The 17108-nt window shown below is 40.1% G+C and overlaps 1 protein-coding gene across 1 annotated transcript in view; it reads left to right on the top strand.

The window, feature by feature from the left end:
* Positions 1-627: 627 nt before the first annotated feature.
* The window catches only part of LOC104157526 (serine/threonine-protein kinase BRSK2), a gene marked incomplete at its 5' end in the record, with an annotated part of 69710 nt that continues 53229 nt past the window's right edge, over positions 628-17108 (top strand). The window contains 4 exons of the mRNA XM_009694891.1: positions 628-661; positions 1540-1608; positions 4538-4684; positions 11769-11800. Coding sequence (XP_009693193.1) covers positions 628-661; positions 1540-1608; positions 4538-4684; positions 11769-11800 — 282 coding nt within the window. The remainder of the gene's footprint in view (positions 662-1539; positions 1609-4537; positions 4685-11768; positions 11801-17108) is intronic.

The raw sequence follows: 17108 nt of genomic DNA, 5'->3' as shown, positions 1-17108 counted from the left end.
AAGTTGAAGTAATTAACTATGCTCAGCCAGGAATCAAACCAGAGATATATGAGTAGAAGGATGAGAAAAGAATATATTAACTTACTAGGTAATAGTACTATTGTCCATCCTTTTTAGTTTTTTAAAAGAAAAAAAAATTGCATGTTGAAATCATGTATTGGCAGCTTTTATGACCACTGGAGAAATTGAGAGCAATCTTAGCAGAAGAGATTGAAGACATGGTTTAGGGATGCATGTGTTTGGTCTGAAAATATTGTTCTGTCTTTTCTCTTACAAAAGGCTGTCCAGTGTGGGCCCTCCTTCTAATTAGGTACAAGGGCAAGTTAAAGGGTGGGATTAGAGGGCTGGAATTCTGTATAGTCCCAGAATATCCCTGGTCTTCTCTTCCTTCCTTGCTTTTAAGAAACAAATAGTTGGGCCATAGAATTTTGAATTATGCTAGTCCTTGACCATTTTCTGAGTTTCTTAGAAATATATTCTCATTGAGTTAAGGAAAAAAGTGCTGTTTTGCACACTTGCATACTATATAAGTGAGCCAATTATGATTCTGCTAAACAAAATGGAAATGCACGTAATCCACAAATACCAGGCTGTTACATGCTCATTTGACTGTATTTTGTGTTTCAGATCACCACATTATGCTTGCCCTGAAGTCATCCGGGTAAGTTGGTTAACATTACTGTGTATCAATATATTTTTTAAAGTGTCACTCATTGCAAGTACGCAGATAGACCCTCTGTGCAGGAAATCTGTCCAAGGCAGATAGCATTGGAAAGGGTACAAGGAACGTAACTACAGTTCTGTTTGTTTGGCTCAGCCCTGAATCAAGCCACATGGACCATTTGAGGGGAATGATTGTGTGTTATTCTCGCGGTACCCTTTGTGCCATGTGATCAGACAGAAATACAGTAGCCTTGTTTAACTTGATCTTCCCACCCAGGGGATGCAATCCCCTATGCTTTCCTGTCTCTGATGTAGCTCGCATTTCAGAAGAAGAACTGGGGTTGGCTGTCAGTGATGTTGGTTTCCGATAAACAATACGAACTATCCTTTCCCTCTCTTCTTCCTTTATCCTCTGAAAATAAGTATCCAAGATGTCAGTGGCCAAGATTCCCCTCTTTTAAAGCAGATCTTTAATGTAAAGCCAAGCAGGAAGTGTACAGAAGAGGCTGCCCAGACAATACTATGAGTTTGCAAATAAAGCTCCCTGAAGAACCAGGGAAGAGAAAAAGGCCTTCTTGACATCCTTCATGCACCTCTGACGCTGTTTAAGTGGCAGCTCTAGTAATTTGTGAGTTCCTGCCCGCTCCCCACTTCCGAGCCTGTTCTCGCAGATCCCAGATAAGACTGTAAACTGATGCTTATAGAAATTCAATTAATGGGCTGTGCCATGGCCTCCTGGTTGGGAAGGCCACCTTGGGAAGCAGGTGGCTGAATTGAAATGTGGGGTTTCCCATTCTCCTCTCTCTTGTTCTTCAAGGATAATTAATTCATTTACTAGTGAGCAGTCTTTTGAACCTCTGTGTCATTGCTGCGCAGGGAGAAAAATATGATGGAAGGAAAGCAGACGTCTGGAGCTGCGGAGTCATTTTATTTGCGTTGCTAGTGGTGAGTCATCTTCCTTGCGCTATCCTTTAAAAAGAAAAGAAAAATCCGAAAATGCTGCTGTATTTAATGCTGATTCTATTGACATCATGTACAGATGGGGTTTTTTTAGTTCTCCTATTTTTGTATCTCTCAGTTGCATCCTTTCCTCTTATTTCTACATCAGCCCCAAAGGAACAGCATGAGGAATATTTCTCTGCTTCTTTGAAATGCTGCTGCCCTGCACAGGAGAGCATAGACAAGCATCAAAAACTTGTCTCCATAAGTGCTGTTTGCTGTGTTGTGGTATTGCAGCACATTTTTTGACTTGGAAAGCATGTGCAGGATTACAACTCCAGGATACAGAGCATGTCAAAGAAGTTGTCCTTCACAGGATCAAAATACAGCTGGATTTGGGAAGTGTCTTTTTTTTTCTGCTGTATGTATATACGTGTTTCAGTAGGTATAGGCATATATCAACTGCAGTGTTTTATCAAGAGAAGATTCAAGTGCAACAATTTTGTTTCATGCAATTTTTGAGCTACATTTTAATTTGGTACACTTGGGAATATAAAACTGAGCCAGTAATACAAAGTTTAAATTAGTTTCCATCTGGCTCAGTAATACTTTTTTTAGTATTCAAAATGTGGTATCTTGTAACTTACCCTTCTTTCGATCAAAGTTTCAATTCTCTGTGGAATTTATTCTGATTTGCAGTGGTAATGTAATACTCATAAACATACAACAATTGGATGTCCAGCTGAAGGCAGATAGGCGTGGCATTTCTTATCAATTTCCATAGTATAATGTAGGAAAATACAGTTTATGTTCATATAAGCATATACTGTGTGCAGATTGACTACTGTATATGAGAATAGATTTTATGTGCATGTTAAGTTTTTTATATCTATAATAGTTCAGATGATCTTATAAAAATATATATAAAAATAACAAGCCTGAAGTCAAATTTTGGTGTCCTTGTTCATTTATTAGTAAACCTAATTACTTCCCTTAAATGTTTTATTTTGACAAAAGCACTTGTACAATGTACAATCAGAGTTAGATTCTGCACATTATTTTTGTTTAAAATACTTGAAAAATTTAAAGGATTTTTGTTTCAAAAAATATGCTGATAATTTTTTTAATAGCCTGAATCAAAATACCTTGAATTAATCTCAGTATGATGCTTTAATTCACCTTAACTGATCTTACTCTTTTTTTCTTTTTAGTCCTTAAAATGGACTGACATTTTTTACGTTTTAGATTTTTGGTCTTGATGTTGCAGGGGAAGAATTTTGACTGTCTCACTAGATAGCACCTGGTCATCTATTGCTCCTGAGCAGCTATTTTCATCACTGATAAAACAGAACTGTATAATGAGCTCATAATATAACTTCTTGAATTTGTAAGAATAGAAGAGAGAATGTGTCAAGATGGTTAGGATTTGTAGAAGCGGGCTTTCAGCAGGATTCTCTATCAAGATTCGATGTGTCTCTGTTACTGTTCCTATACATATACATGAGCCTGCAAAATGATTGAAATAAGTCTATTATTGACAGAGGGTGCAGAGCTCTCCAGTTAATTATGTCAGGACAAAACCTACAAAAAGTCTCAAGCTGTAATAGCAGGTGGTAGTAATAAAAGAGCTGTAGTTGTTACCTTCAGGAGATGCCACAAAGCAGCCTTGCTGACTTCATCATGGCTTAAATTGCGTTAGCCAAAGTACTGAACTATCGGAATTGATTTTCCTTGAAGTCTGGAACGGTTAGGAAAAAAGTAGGTAACGCAGGAGCTTGGTTACAGAAGCCGGGGAGGCTCTCTCTTCAAGGCCACTTGAATGAACGAAGAGCAGTAAATAGTGCCCAGTAGCGGTTGTCATCAGGTGGGCTTTCTGAGGCTTCTGCAAATGGAGCTCTTGGTCTCTGTAAAGCATAGACACAGGATTGCTTATACAGATGCACTACTCACTGTAGTAAGAGCAGTGCCAGAATTGACAGCTTAAAGCTTCATTATCACAGCAGCTGACAGCTTGCGGCTTCCCACAAACGATCCTGGAAATCAAGGAAGGTCTGCACCTACTAGAATTAGGCAATGAAAGAAGGAAGTGAGAATATCTAGGAAGGTGCAGACTTGCTATAAAAGGGCATCAGCTTCAGTTGGTGGAGTTATCCTAAAGATTTCAAGTTCTTTTTTTCCTTTTCGTCCTTGCAGCAAGGATAAGTCTTTTGCTGCTTTTTGTGGCAAGCTGATGATCTATTCAAAATGTAATTTCAGCTAAAAAAACCTCAAGCCATTCATGTAAGTGAGCTGCAGTAGGGAAGCAATAGGAACTGATGACCTGACCACAGCATGGGAACTGGATGGAGTATATTAAACGGGTAGAACGTCTGCTGCTTCCAAAGACTAATGTTGGTTAGGGTTTCTTTCAACTGTGTCATTTCACTGCTCCATCAGAAAGAGGATGTTCTTTACTGAAAGTCTCTCAAATGCTGTTCACCTCCTTTTCAATGTCTGCAATAAATGTGTCTCAGGAAGATTAAAAATAAGGAGACGATAAACATTGCTGCCGTGAAAGTATGCCCAGGAGGAATACCAGCAGATCAAAAGCTTGAGCTGAATTTAAGTGAATCCATGCATCTTTGCTGAATTTGCCTGGAAAGGCAATTTCATATTTTGCATTATGTTTTATACTGGTAGTCATTTTCTAATTAAAGGTCTAATAAAAAAACCTATGTCCTCAGTTTTGTTTCCTATGTTGAGAAAATACAGCAGCACTAAGAAATTGTTTCTTTTCAATGGATAAAATGGTTTTTCACTTATTATAATAATTCATTATGACCTGACTTCTTCTTTTCTATTCTCTTACCATGTTTATCCTGGCTCTTCTCCTTTTGCCCTCTCCAATTCCCTTTCGCTCATCTCTCCCATCCACCACTCTGTTGCATCCCTGCAGGGTGCCCTGCCTTTCGATGACGACAACTTGCGGCAACTATTGGAGAAGGTGAAACGTGGAGTGTTCCACATGCCACATTTTATCCCCCCGGACTGTCAGAACCTTTTGCGGGGGATGATTGAAGTGGATGCCTCGAAACGTCTCACGGTAAGAAGGCATTTGCTGCGAGTCATATGAGCAAGGCTTCATTTGTTGCCTTGTTGCAGTTACGGTTGAATAACTAAGGAAACTTGTTGATTTACTGCCACTCCTGTGTGTTTCCTCCTGAGCAAAGAGTGAGCAGAGTTGGTGGAGTCTTTGGGAAGAAGTTAATTACCTTCTCTTTTGAATCATGAAGGCAGATTACCTTTGTGTCTCTTCTCTAGCCTCATAATTCTCCTTCGTATGTAACAGTGGGCATTGAGAAGAAATCCTTCATAATGTCATCACAGTGCTACTGACCCATTAGCACATTTTGGAGTCGGCCTGAGTTGTCTGGCTCTCCTGCCTGGCACAGCAGTTTGTCGGGGACGTGATATAACTGAAGGTCAAAACTGTTAGGACTGTTGTTTGAAGCTTTGCTATTAAACAGAGTATGGTTTTCTTAGATTTCTGACAAAAGGGATGGCTTCTCCCTTCATGCCACCCAACCTGCATTGTATTCTACCCTGCATTTGCCTTGCATTATCCTCTAGCAGCCTTCAGAGCAAGCGTCTTCCAGTCTGCTCTTTAATCTTGTGCCCTGTGGTCCTCAGCGTGATTAGGCCCACAGCATTGAGCTCCTGGCATTCAGCATTGAGTCTTTGCATCTAGGATACATCCCATCACTACAACAGAGACCCTGCAAGGGTGAGCACTGCGTAGTGATTGTATCCTTCATTAACACTGTGTTAATGTTTTGGGGAATTAAAAAAAATTAGCAATTAAAATCATTTTGGAAAGCAAGATTGCCTGCTTGTCAGTGGAGGCGTCTGCCTTTATGGGTACATTGCCCTTGTAAATCCTATTGTCAGGCTGTGGTGATGATTTTATACAGATTTACTAAGCTCACAGATTCTGAGTGGGAGTATGTATAAAGAAATGTAAATTTAAAACTCCTCCTAGTTCTTCAGTCTGCTAAAATATTTATAAATAAACTCTCAGATCACTACTTGGCCTCTCTGCTGAGATTGCTAACAACAGCATGAGTCTGTGCCAGCTGTGATGGTGCTTTTGGGATGCAGACACCTGTCTGCTAAGAAGTGAACTGAAACTCCCTTCACAACTCTCTTTACAGTATTACCTGACAGCTGCAGCTGGGTTTTTCTTTCCTTCATTACGAAACCAGGTCATGCTCTATTTGGTGACAATGGAGAAAAGTTCTTCATGCTATTACTAGTATCCCTAAAACCCAGTAGACGTTCATTTTCATGGAAAGAACACTGCAGAGGTTAGAGCTATACCCTGAGATACAAGGCAGCTGTTCTTCATGATCAAGAAAGTCACCAAGTCATGTCCCTCTCTGGCTTAGTTCCCTTTCCATAATGAAAACGTAACAGTTTTTCTGTTGTGTTTTTTTTTTTTCTTTCAAAGATCTTAGTGCTGGTGGTTTGAGTATGCCAGGGAGCAGATCATCAGATGTTAGATCTTCTTCAAATTGTTCTGACTGAGTTTTTCCACAGAGCATAGTCCCTAAATGTTTTGAAGTGTGCAATACAGCAGATAATGTACCCGCATAAGAGAGAAAACGGTTAAGGTAAATCAAGGTCCCAGAGTGACACACACCCCCTCCTCCTTTTCTTGATCAAAATTAAGCTCTTATTTCTTTAGGGAAGAAAAAAAAACGGATAGGATAGTTATTGACAAGCAGTAACCAGTGAATTGTGAATAAGAATTTGAAATAAAACATACTCAAGAGCTGAGAGTCGAGAGGAAGAAAGGATAGCTCTTTGTTATTAGCCGCAATCTTATTTTCATTATTTTAGGGTCTCTCGGTTTGCTGTCCCTGCTACTGCCACACTTCTATGCTGTTAGCGTGCCAGTTGCTTTAGATTGCCAGGCAGAAGGGAGCTCTTTGTTTACTGCACAGGAGCTGGGAATATATAGTTCATTTCGAGGAGAGATCTGAATTCTATTTTAGTTGTGTCCTGTGAAAAAGGGTATAAATATGGGTTTATTTGGAAGCCTCTGTTCCTAGAAAATATCTCACTTGAATCAATTTGATATTTATACAAAGATCTGAGCAAAACTGTGGCTTGGGTACAATAAGTACAGATTTAACTGTTACCATTGCTGATCATTTGCTCAATATCTCACTGGTGAATTCAGCAGAAAAATACAGTGAAATGTAAGGTCACTAGAATTTTTTTCTTTCATTTTTCCATTCCCCTCTCTGCTTTGTTCCATTTTTTGATTTGTATCTCTTTTTCTTTTCGTCCAACTGCATTTCCCTCCCTGCAGTAATTGCCATTTCACCGCACACCCACACCTTCCCCAGTCCATCTGTTTAAAATGATCAACAAAAACAGAACTAGCATTCACGTTTAGCTGTCATCTTTCGACTTCAGTGTTAGAGCTTGAGAGGATTAATGGAGAGGAGGGTACTCAGGAGTATTGTTGCTGGCCTTTTCCTGCCTTAAGAAATAGGCATTACCTTTCTTTATATACAATTCATTTACGGAAAGAAGACTTTATTATATCTTAGTGGAATATTGTTCACGCTCACCATATATTATGTAGCCTTAAGTGTGGTTAGTGGGACATCCTTGATCACTCTCCTTTACCGGGCCTGTTTACTAAACATGCTTTAAAAGGAAAGAATCCATGCTTTTCTTTCAGTAGACTGCCAAAGTTGATCCTAGCTGCTGGACATGATATTTCTGACCACCTATATTCATGAGAGATGAAATCAAACAAAGAACTAAGGTGGTCGGCATTTGAGAGAACCTGTCTGAATAGCACAGCCTAGAAGAGCTCCACTTGGTCTACACAGATGATGTCTAAGAAAGGTTGTACTGGTTGTCTGCATATTCATTAGAAGTAATTACTAGGGAGAGAAGGATTATTTAAACTAAAGGAAGATACTGGCACAAAAACAAATGTATGTCAAATGGCCTTACATGAAAGTAGGCTGGAAACTGAAAGAAGCATTTTAGCCATATTAGTGGCGTTCTGGGACAGCTTTCTAGTAGGAGTAGTGTCAGGAGGGAAAAATGAACTAGTTTTGAGAACGTTTATGAAAAAGAATGAGTGCTCTCCATGCCTGCAATACTGCAGGATGAGGTTTCTTTTAGTTATGTGCTCTTCAGAAAGTGAATCTTCTTTTCCTTGAAGGTTTCAAATGATTCAGCATCTCTACAGTGGAGTATTATGGCTCCTGTAGTGGAATCCATTTGCATTCTCAACCGATACTTTCTTCTGCAGAAACACAAAGTCAAAGAGGGGAGAGTAAGGAGCTTTTGGTCCACTTTCCTTTTAAAGATGGATGAGCATTATCGAAACTGTGTGTAGAGCAAGGTGGATCAAAGCAGATATTGCAGAATAAGCTATTCTGATAAAGCTGTAATTGTTCCAGTGTTGACATTTTATTCCAGAGTAGAATGACTTGTCTTCCATGCTGGGTGTCCACACAGTCTGAAATACCTGTCCCTGAATATTATCCAACTTAAATTACACACATTTTCAGAACCTCCTCTCTGCTTTCTGTTTGACTTTGTTTTTTCTTGGATCTAATGTATGCTATTGGTGGACCACAGCATCTAAAGAATGTTAAAAAAATGAACAAGGGAAAACTCACCTGATTCCTTCTTCATTTTTCTAGAAGGTCTTATAGTAAGGTGCCTATCATGTCATTTAAATTATCTCACTTCACCACCTGTAGAATGAAGGTAATTGTCCAGTTGATGTATTTAGGCTGTAAGCTTTTGGCTGCCAGGGGCCTATTCATGCACCGTGCGTGTAGCACAGTGATACCTTGCCCTTGTCAAGGTCCCTGGAGGCTGCTATAGTACGACTGCTTCTACTGACACAGATAATGGTTTTACCAGTGCTGTTTGGACTGCCAGCTTGAATCCTTTGGTCAGGAAAAGCCTCTGTCTTGACACGATACAGTAGGTTTAAAGCTCAGACTAGAGGATCTTCTAAATGAGGAAGATTTCGTCCGAGGTGCAAGTCGATTTAGTGCACAGATGGGTTTGAGACTGTTCCCTTTCTGGACAGGGAAGTTTGAAATTTGATATGAGTTCAAGCCCAGAAGCCCTCATCCATTTCCACAGGCATTGAGAAAGTTTTTCTTCAGGTCAGAACTTCTTAGCTTGGCAACCGCTCTGCTGAGATCGGTGCCGAGGATGTAGACAGTGCTGTCTTGTTTTCCATCTGCCTGTCTGTCTCCATCTGTTGTTCCCTGCCTCAGAATTCAGATGTAAGCTCCTTGGAGGAGGAAACCTCTTTTTCTGATGAGCCTGTACAGGTCTGTATCACAACGGATCTCTTCTGTGAGTGGGGCTCCTAGATGCTACTTCAGTGTACAAGTTTTATATATATTGGAAGTATTTTTACGTAAAACCATAAAGGAATTCCCCCTCTCCTTCCACTACAGCATTTTAGCTTGCAGAAGTCTCTCCTCTGACTGTGCATGTGCAATGGATCTGAGCATGTTTTGTTGTTTCAGTGATGGCATCACGAGACAATTGCCTGCGGTGGTTAGATGTTAGGAAGCAGCATTTTTACAACTTCCATAAAATGGCATTAAATTTGGCAAACTCATGTGCAAACAGCAAGAAGAACCCTCTGGGAAGGGTTGTTAAATGCCTTCATCACTTAAATGCATTTAAACATTGTGTTTAAATGAAGGCAGGAGGAGTGAGATTAGCTCCCACTGTGTATCTCCCTCCCCTGCATTGCATAGTAAAAAGCATACAGACTTCTCCTTGTCAAAACCGATCGCCCTCCCATAACCCTCCTGTCACTTTAATGCAGATGAAAAGCAACAAAGCATTAATTAATTACCTTTAAAAAAGCAGTGAAGATGTTGGCAGCAGCAAGCACACTTGTAATAACATTTCAATGCAATTACGTTTGAATCGGAACAGAAATTGGTTTTGTAGAATACTTTTCATATCTGGGATATCCCAGCGTACTTCACAGCAATGTTTTGATGTGGATTGAATGGCAGATGTGTAGGTAAACAGCAGCCATGAGAGCTCTCATATACCTTCGAATGTATATCAAGGTGCTACGGGGCGTCTCTTTCAGAAAAACGCTATGGGTTCAGTAGCTTGAAGGAGTTTGATCAGCAGGGATGGGCAGAAGGGATTCTCTTTGACATCTTCTCTGAAGGAGCCCAGAGGTTCTGTGACTTAGACATGAACCGGTGACCCTCCTTTCTTCCCCCCTTCTCTGACTCAGAAAATGAAGTGCTGTTGTCTGCTTTGCCATGGCATTTCTGCATATCACAGGCACAAAAGAACAATGTGACCCATGGAGACAGAAAACGCAGCAGGAGAAGCAAGCATGAAAGAGGCTTGGACATCGCTTAGCTGTATCATCTGCATCTTGTCTGAAATTGTTAATGTCTCTAACTCTCCATGTGGTGTATATGAAATAACGAGTAGATATGCATCTCATAGGGTGGTTTTACCAAGCGAAGGAGGTACAGTACACTCCTTAGCAGATCCTGACAGTACGATGGACCTGATAAGTAGCCATGCTAAAATCCTGACCTGTGAATACTGTACAAAATAGGCTCTTCTCCCTGCACCTGCGCTGGTTAGAAGACAGCTAGATCTGCAAGTACCAGCTGCACCTCTGATTGATACAGTCAATCTGTTGATACAGTCTTGGTTTTAAAGGTGGCTGTTTGTCTCTCATACTGATCCCTCCAGCCTCCTGTCATGCTTTCCTAAGCTGCATTCCCTTGTTTCTTTGTTTTCAGGAAAAGCCTGTCTCACTTAAAAAATGATCTCATATAGAGCCGACTTCAGATCTTCCTGGTTTCCCAGGCACAGAGCTGTTGTTCCATAAGACAGAGGTCTCTAATTCCTTGCTCTCTGTGGCAAACACCTACTTTCTATCTTGGAGATTTAGTTGTTTGTCCGTTCCTCTTTTTTTTCTCTCCGATTCTCATTATTCTGGAATTGAAGTGGAAAGTAATAAGAGCAGGACAGCTGTCTCCATTCTTCCTGACCAGTTTAATGGGTCTGTGATTTCGTCTTGTAGCTATTAGCACTTGAGTTTCCTTCCAGCTCTCCCCTGCCTCTCACCTGCATGTTGCACAAACACAAGCCTGCATGCAGTGAGTGTGTTTATTGTTCTGCACGTACAAAGGTGCTTCAGAATAAGGAATATAAGAAATGTTGTCCACATAATGCATAATCCCTGGACATCTATGGAAAGTTCTTTTCTACTGTGATGATCCTTCAAAAAAAAAACAGATTAGGAAGGCTCTGCTGTGAGTATGTCATAGGAACAGGTTGTTCTCTCTAGGAGTTTCTCTCGGAAAAAGGGTGTTACTTTCTTTTCTCCATACTTGTGGAAAACATGGTCACGGTGTAACATTTGCTGGTATCTGCCTTCCGTAGGTGGACAAGGCCACTGTTCAGCTTTGATCAGTCCTTCGTTACATAGTAAAATGCTCATGTGTGAAACAGGAAAAAGGGAATTAAAAGAAATTTGCAGTCTGGTGCTCAGGTGCTGGAACAATAAATGGTATTATTTTGACATTGTACCTTACTCTACTTGGTCTTTAGATTTCAATGATAAATGTGGAGCCAATCAAGAATGGGTCCTGGCAGAACGTCGTATCACACATGCACAATTTATTTTGTTTATTCACATTATCTGTTTGAACCTGTTTCTATTTCCTGCTCTTCTTTTTTTTCCAAAACAAAACTAGAAATGAACTTTAGGTGTGAAGAATTGGCTATTATGCACATACAGAAAGGAGCAGTTTGTTAGCTTCGGTTAGGTTATAGAGGGGAAGGGCTTAGGAAAGGAAAAACTTAAATTGCCAAAACACTTGCCTGTGAAGCTTTGTACTTATGCATTTGCCTGGGATTTGCTCCTGACTGATTCCGTGTGTCCAGAATTACAGTCTTATTTCCAGTGGGGTGGGTGAGGAAGAGCACGCTCTTTATGCAGCATAAAGTTCCTGTTGTTTGCCCAGATCCATCTCTGGAATCTTGGACTTACTTGAATAAGCCTTGAATAAGGTTGTCTTGTGGAGTTACCTTTTGTGTTTTACAGCACTAATTCTTTGTTTTCTTTTCCTTTACAGCTAGAACATATTCAGAAACACATATGGTATATGTAAGTAACACTTTTTAAATTCACTTTTATATTCATTCATTATTGGTTCTGTTACGGGAGCTGATATTCTAGTGATCTCTGAAGAGAGAGACTGGAGTTTGAAAGCAGGTTTCACACAGGTGGAGAAAGGGGCAGAGGACAGAAAAGCATCTAAATTTTTTTTTACCCTTTGCTAGTCATATAATTTCATCTCTCTCTATATATATATATCAAGCCAGGAACTTCTTACACAATGGCTAACAATTGTTTGAAATAAGACGTTCAGTCCAGCAACTTGCTGTGTTAAAAAGATACCTGCAAATGATCATCAAAAAAACCCCCAACTAACAGCCATATTTAGTTTGCTATCCAAGAGCTACAGACAATCCCTTGTAATACCTTCTTTGCAGGAAAGCTTTCATTTGTTCCTTCTTGGCATCTTGGCTTTTCTGTGAAGTAGAAACAAAAATTATGATATTGATAAGTAAGCACCTGTGAACAAGAGCTTTTCTGTCTCGTAATCCCTACTCCTTCTTCTTTGCAGCAAGCTAAGAGGCTGCTTCTGACCTTGTAACCTGTTGATGTGAGAGTAGTTCTGTGACTTGATTAAAAGCAGCAGTCTTGACAGTGAAAGAGGAGGTCTGTGAGAAAAGTACGCGCCTGTCTAGTGGTTTGGGTATAAGGAAGATTGATGGCTTTTAAAAGTGACCTTGCACTTTCTGTAGCCTTAATAGTATTTCAAGAAACCTAAGTAAATAACATTTTTTTTTATACTGATGATAACTTAATCAAACTAAGGAGAATACTTCACATATTAAAGAAGGAAATGATGCTTTGATACATGCTTCTTGGGGTCAGCATACGTACAGGTTCTCCAGGTGGTTGATAAGGAAAGTCCTGCCTTCATAATCCTATCATTGCTCTTGGGAAATACTTGAGGATGCTACAAACCAATATTTAAGCCTGTCACCAAGAAAAAAACCCACAACTTTGTTTGATTTCTTTTGTTTTCTCTAATTCTATCTTATGGGCAATGTTCACTTCTGGATATATATGACTTTGATAGGACCTGAAGGCATTCAACTATGCCCCTGGCTTTTTCATGCTCTCTACAGTTACCAGTTGACATGGCACCTTTTTAAACCAAAGGACTGGAGTGTTGTTTGCTGCAGGAGTTTTTTTTTAAACTCTCATGGATAAATGTAGGAGAAATGGAGGGGGGAAAGCTCTTAATTGTAATCTCTGATATACCCCTCCTATAATGTCTTACCAGCAATTCCAGAAGTAAATGCTGTTTACATTAGACTGGACAGGTGATCCCCTCTGTTCCTTCATAGAGTGAAATCAGCTGTCTTCCTCTGTGCTTTGATCAGAACCAGAATAGGAAATAAAATGAGATGTCATTAATCACTTATATTATTATTCTAAACCTCCTGAAGATTTTTGCCTGGAAGTTTTCACCTGTCAGAGGACTGCTGTCCCAGGCTCACATGCACAATTAGGCAGGTGTTATTTCATGGCTTTATCCTAGATTTAGAATTTGAAAATTTTTTTATTTGCAGACATAAGCGTTGGAACATTTTCATGTACTTCTCAATGGAGGTCAGACTCTCGAATGATTGACACAGTAAGCGGTTTTTTACCCTAATGGAAATAGTATCTGAGGCTGTTTTCAGAAGTAGAAACTGAGTTTTGCAAAAGCAAGTCTCCCCTAGACTCTCAGTGCAGAGAGAGAAAGGCTCTTCCAGAAGTCTGTTCAGATTGCCTAAAACGAAGTTTCTGCTCAAAATAGCTTTTTTAATGAGTCTCATTTTCTCTATACTGGCCATGGATTGACCTAAGGAGGTTAACTTCCTTTGGCTAAATTTAGTCTGTGAATAACCCTGCCACCTCCAAAACTCAACTACTTTCATCTGGTAATGTTTCACAGCCTATATGCATTCATTTTGCCTGGAAATAATGATGCTGATGAAGAAGGAGGGGTTATAAGTGTTTTACTCTATGGCTGTTTTGCTCACATCTTTGATTTTTTCTTTATTTCATGTAAGACTACGATTCTATGTAAAATCTTCATTCTTTGTCATATACAGGTTACTGACCTGAAAGTTGTACTCAGAACATATAAGTGATTTCACTTAATTCTTCAAATAAATATTAAGGCTACTGTAAAAGTGAGGAAAAGATTTATTTGCAGACCAGGCAGAGAGAGAGGTCCTGAAAGTTGAAATCATGATTCACAAGCCTAAAAAAAGGAAGAAAGAAAGCAAAGAGAAACCTTTCATCAGCAACCTCCAGTTCTTCTTGCTCTCCCACCCAAATTAATTCAGTGAGATTTTTTAAGCCTTTTTAATTGAAATAATTTATTTTTACCTCAAGCACAGGTTATCATAAATCAGCAAATAAACAGTGGTTATTTTCACTTTTTTTAAATAAAGCAAGAGGGCAAATAAAATTAGCTATTATGGTAAATACATACTCCTGTAACACTGAGTTATTGCCCTAATTTTGAGGTACCAAATTTACTAACGTCAGAAAAATTCTAACTGTACCGGTTCTGCTTTGCTTTACACCAATGCAAATGTGCATCTTGGTGAGATTCAGGAGGGAATTTCATGGAAAGACTGAAAAAGTCCACCCTAGTCTGAAATCACAGCCATTGTGTGCACCGATCCTCACAAAAGAGGATGGGCTTTAAAGCAGTAATTACATTCATGCGGGCCTTTAAAAAATATTCGTGATTTGCAGTATTCATCGTGTGACATTGTTTGATGTCTATGTGGGCTGAAATGCAGGAAATTTGTCACTCTCTGCTAGACTGAGAATGGAAGAGGCAATAGAGCCGTGCCAATCACGGCCCAGACACGGGGATTTTCATTTCCTGAAGCACTGAATTACGTTGCCAAATGACGAGGCGTCTCTTTGCAGATTTTGCTTGTACCTGCTGAGGAGGTGTGAAAATTCCTGACTATGTCTGAGGCTGACCAGGTGCAGGCCATAATGAAAAGCCACTTTTCAGTGCATAGAAGATGGCAAGCTGTGCTCTCTAGAAATGGCTCTCACGCTGATTGATACAAAAGAAGCTTGCAGGTGATATTCTGCTATAAACTAGGGTGACTGGTAGGAAACCCAGATTTTCTGGAAATTTTCAAAAACTAATTCTCTTTAATCTCTTCAAGACATCTACTTGTAGCATAATGACTAATTAAGTCAATACTTTAAAAAAGTGAACTGTGGATCATTAAAAAACTAAAACAGTCAGCTGCCCTTCAAAGGTCCATCCTACAAGAATTTATCTTAATGACAAGGTCATCACTGACTTTAATAGTGCAAAGTTATGATCTAATCATTACTTATTACCTGCTGAGAGCTAGATCCTGATCCTAAGAGGTAGAAGTAGCTACTCAGGGCACTCAGGGAATGGGATGTTTCTTTAGTTGAACAAGGAGTTTTTGAATCTAGCCCTTAGATCCAGGACCATGATGTCATTGCAGAAGACATGGACACTTCTGTGAGACTCAAGGGGTATCAGAAGCCGTGTTTTAGTAGTTTGACACACAAGAATGAACCCCAAGGAGCAGATTCTTTCTCTGTCCTGTATATTCTTCTTCCAGCCCCCTAAACTGAGTAAAACCGAGCAGGATGTGCGTGAGTGCTCAGTGTAAGAGAACTGGGATCTGACCCTTGTTGTCATGACCCATGTAGCACACACCAGAGTCTTGACTCCATGACATGTATCCAGGAACAGCTGAGCACATTTTCGTTGCTTCAAGAGAAGATAAAATGAAAATTTCCGAGGAGTCTTTCTGCAAGTGATGTCCCACAAACACGGTTAACGGAGCAGATGCCTCACAACTGCATTCCAACTTGCTTAAAAATAAATTGCAAGTAGCACCGAGCAGTCTTCTGTGATTAAGGTGTAGCATGTAACCCTCCTGTCCTAGCATCAGAGCCCTGGCTGCAATGACTTAGTATTGCCTTTTTACCTTGGAGGAGATAGTCTGCATTGGCTCTCTTTTTGGTACACTGGCTGAGACCTTGAGCACATGTGTATGATCCTACCAGAGTTGATTTCTAACCTACCCAAGAAAAATTAGGGGCATTTGAACTGGAGCTCCTTTTCTCTGTAGATACTTGGATAGCTCACGTCTGAGCCCAGAGCATTTTAAGCTGTGCTCACTTTATTTCTGCCAGCATCAAAAGGGAGAATCTCTTGCCTAAACACAGCCTCATAAACAGCAAACACTGACATCTGATGCAGTTTAAATATTCCCAATTCCTGTCACCCACCTTGGGAGCCTGGACCCAACAGTCGCACATTTACAGCACATAAAGGAAAGGGAGGACCTCACCTACAGAGTAGGAAAACCTCAACATCGGAAGGGAGGACCTCACCCAAAGGGTATGAAAACCTTGACATCGCACAAAGCATCCATTGAGAAATAACGAAGATTCAGGGTAGATAGTTTCTCCAACCAAAATACCACCACCACCAAACCCACCCCTTTGGGTGGATAGAGTTTACTTAAATTGCTCACTGCCTACCTAAACAAAATCAAAGGATATTCAGGGTGCCTGCGATATATGTCATTCAGTTGGTTATAGATACCCTGATACCTTGACCTGTTTCTTACAGTCAGGGCCTTTAATTGCCATGAATAATCAATATTTCCTGAGCCTAGTGAATGGGATGAGATAATTATGCAGGAAGCCTCTGTTAACTACTGTTACAAGAGTAATATGCTCTACCGCTACTGGTGTATTCGAGGTCTGCCACTGACCTCGGGCATCACACTTGAACCACAATTTTCAAATTTGCATGTCTGAAGAGATGCAGAGATTGTGGTATTTGGGCGTGTAAATAAACAGCCTAGTTTCCCCAAAAACCCTTTAAAGTGTGTCAAGTGGGGACCTGAACACTGAGGTCTCTTAATCACATTGGAAATTTTAAAGAAAGGAACTGCTGCAATGCCAGTTGTAATCAGAATTGGTGAAAAACAGTGATGGTTTTTTCGCAGCTCCTTCTTTGAAAGAGAATCATTCAACTTGCACTTTTCAGCCTGATAGCCTGAGGTCTGGCCTGCTGATGAGACACCATCTCTAAAACCATGTAGCGTTTTATAAATGTTTGGCATTAGGATGCTGCACAGCTGCTTAAATTATGAGGGCACTGGGAAGTGAAGTTCCTACTGCCTTTCTGACTGAAGGCAGGCGTTTCTCATTAAAGACCCAAAGCCACAAGGTGCTGGTCACTCTTAGCCTTCACGACGGTTTCTTTTGAAAAGAATATCTGTCTGGTTGGGAGCTCTGGTCTCTCGGTGGGAATTTAACA

The sequence above is a fragment of the Cariama cristata genome, unplaced genomic scaffold, assembly GCF_000690535.1.
Source record: "Cariama cristata isolate BGI_N322 unplaced genomic scaffold, ASM69053v1 scaffold34770, whole genome shotgun sequence".
NCBI classification, from domain to species: Eukaryota; Metazoa; Chordata; class Aves; order Cariamiformes; family Cariamidae; genus Cariama; species Cariama cristata.
The sequence above is the reverse complement of the archived record's forward strand: the minus strand, read 5'-3'. Positions and strand labels throughout refer to the sequence as shown.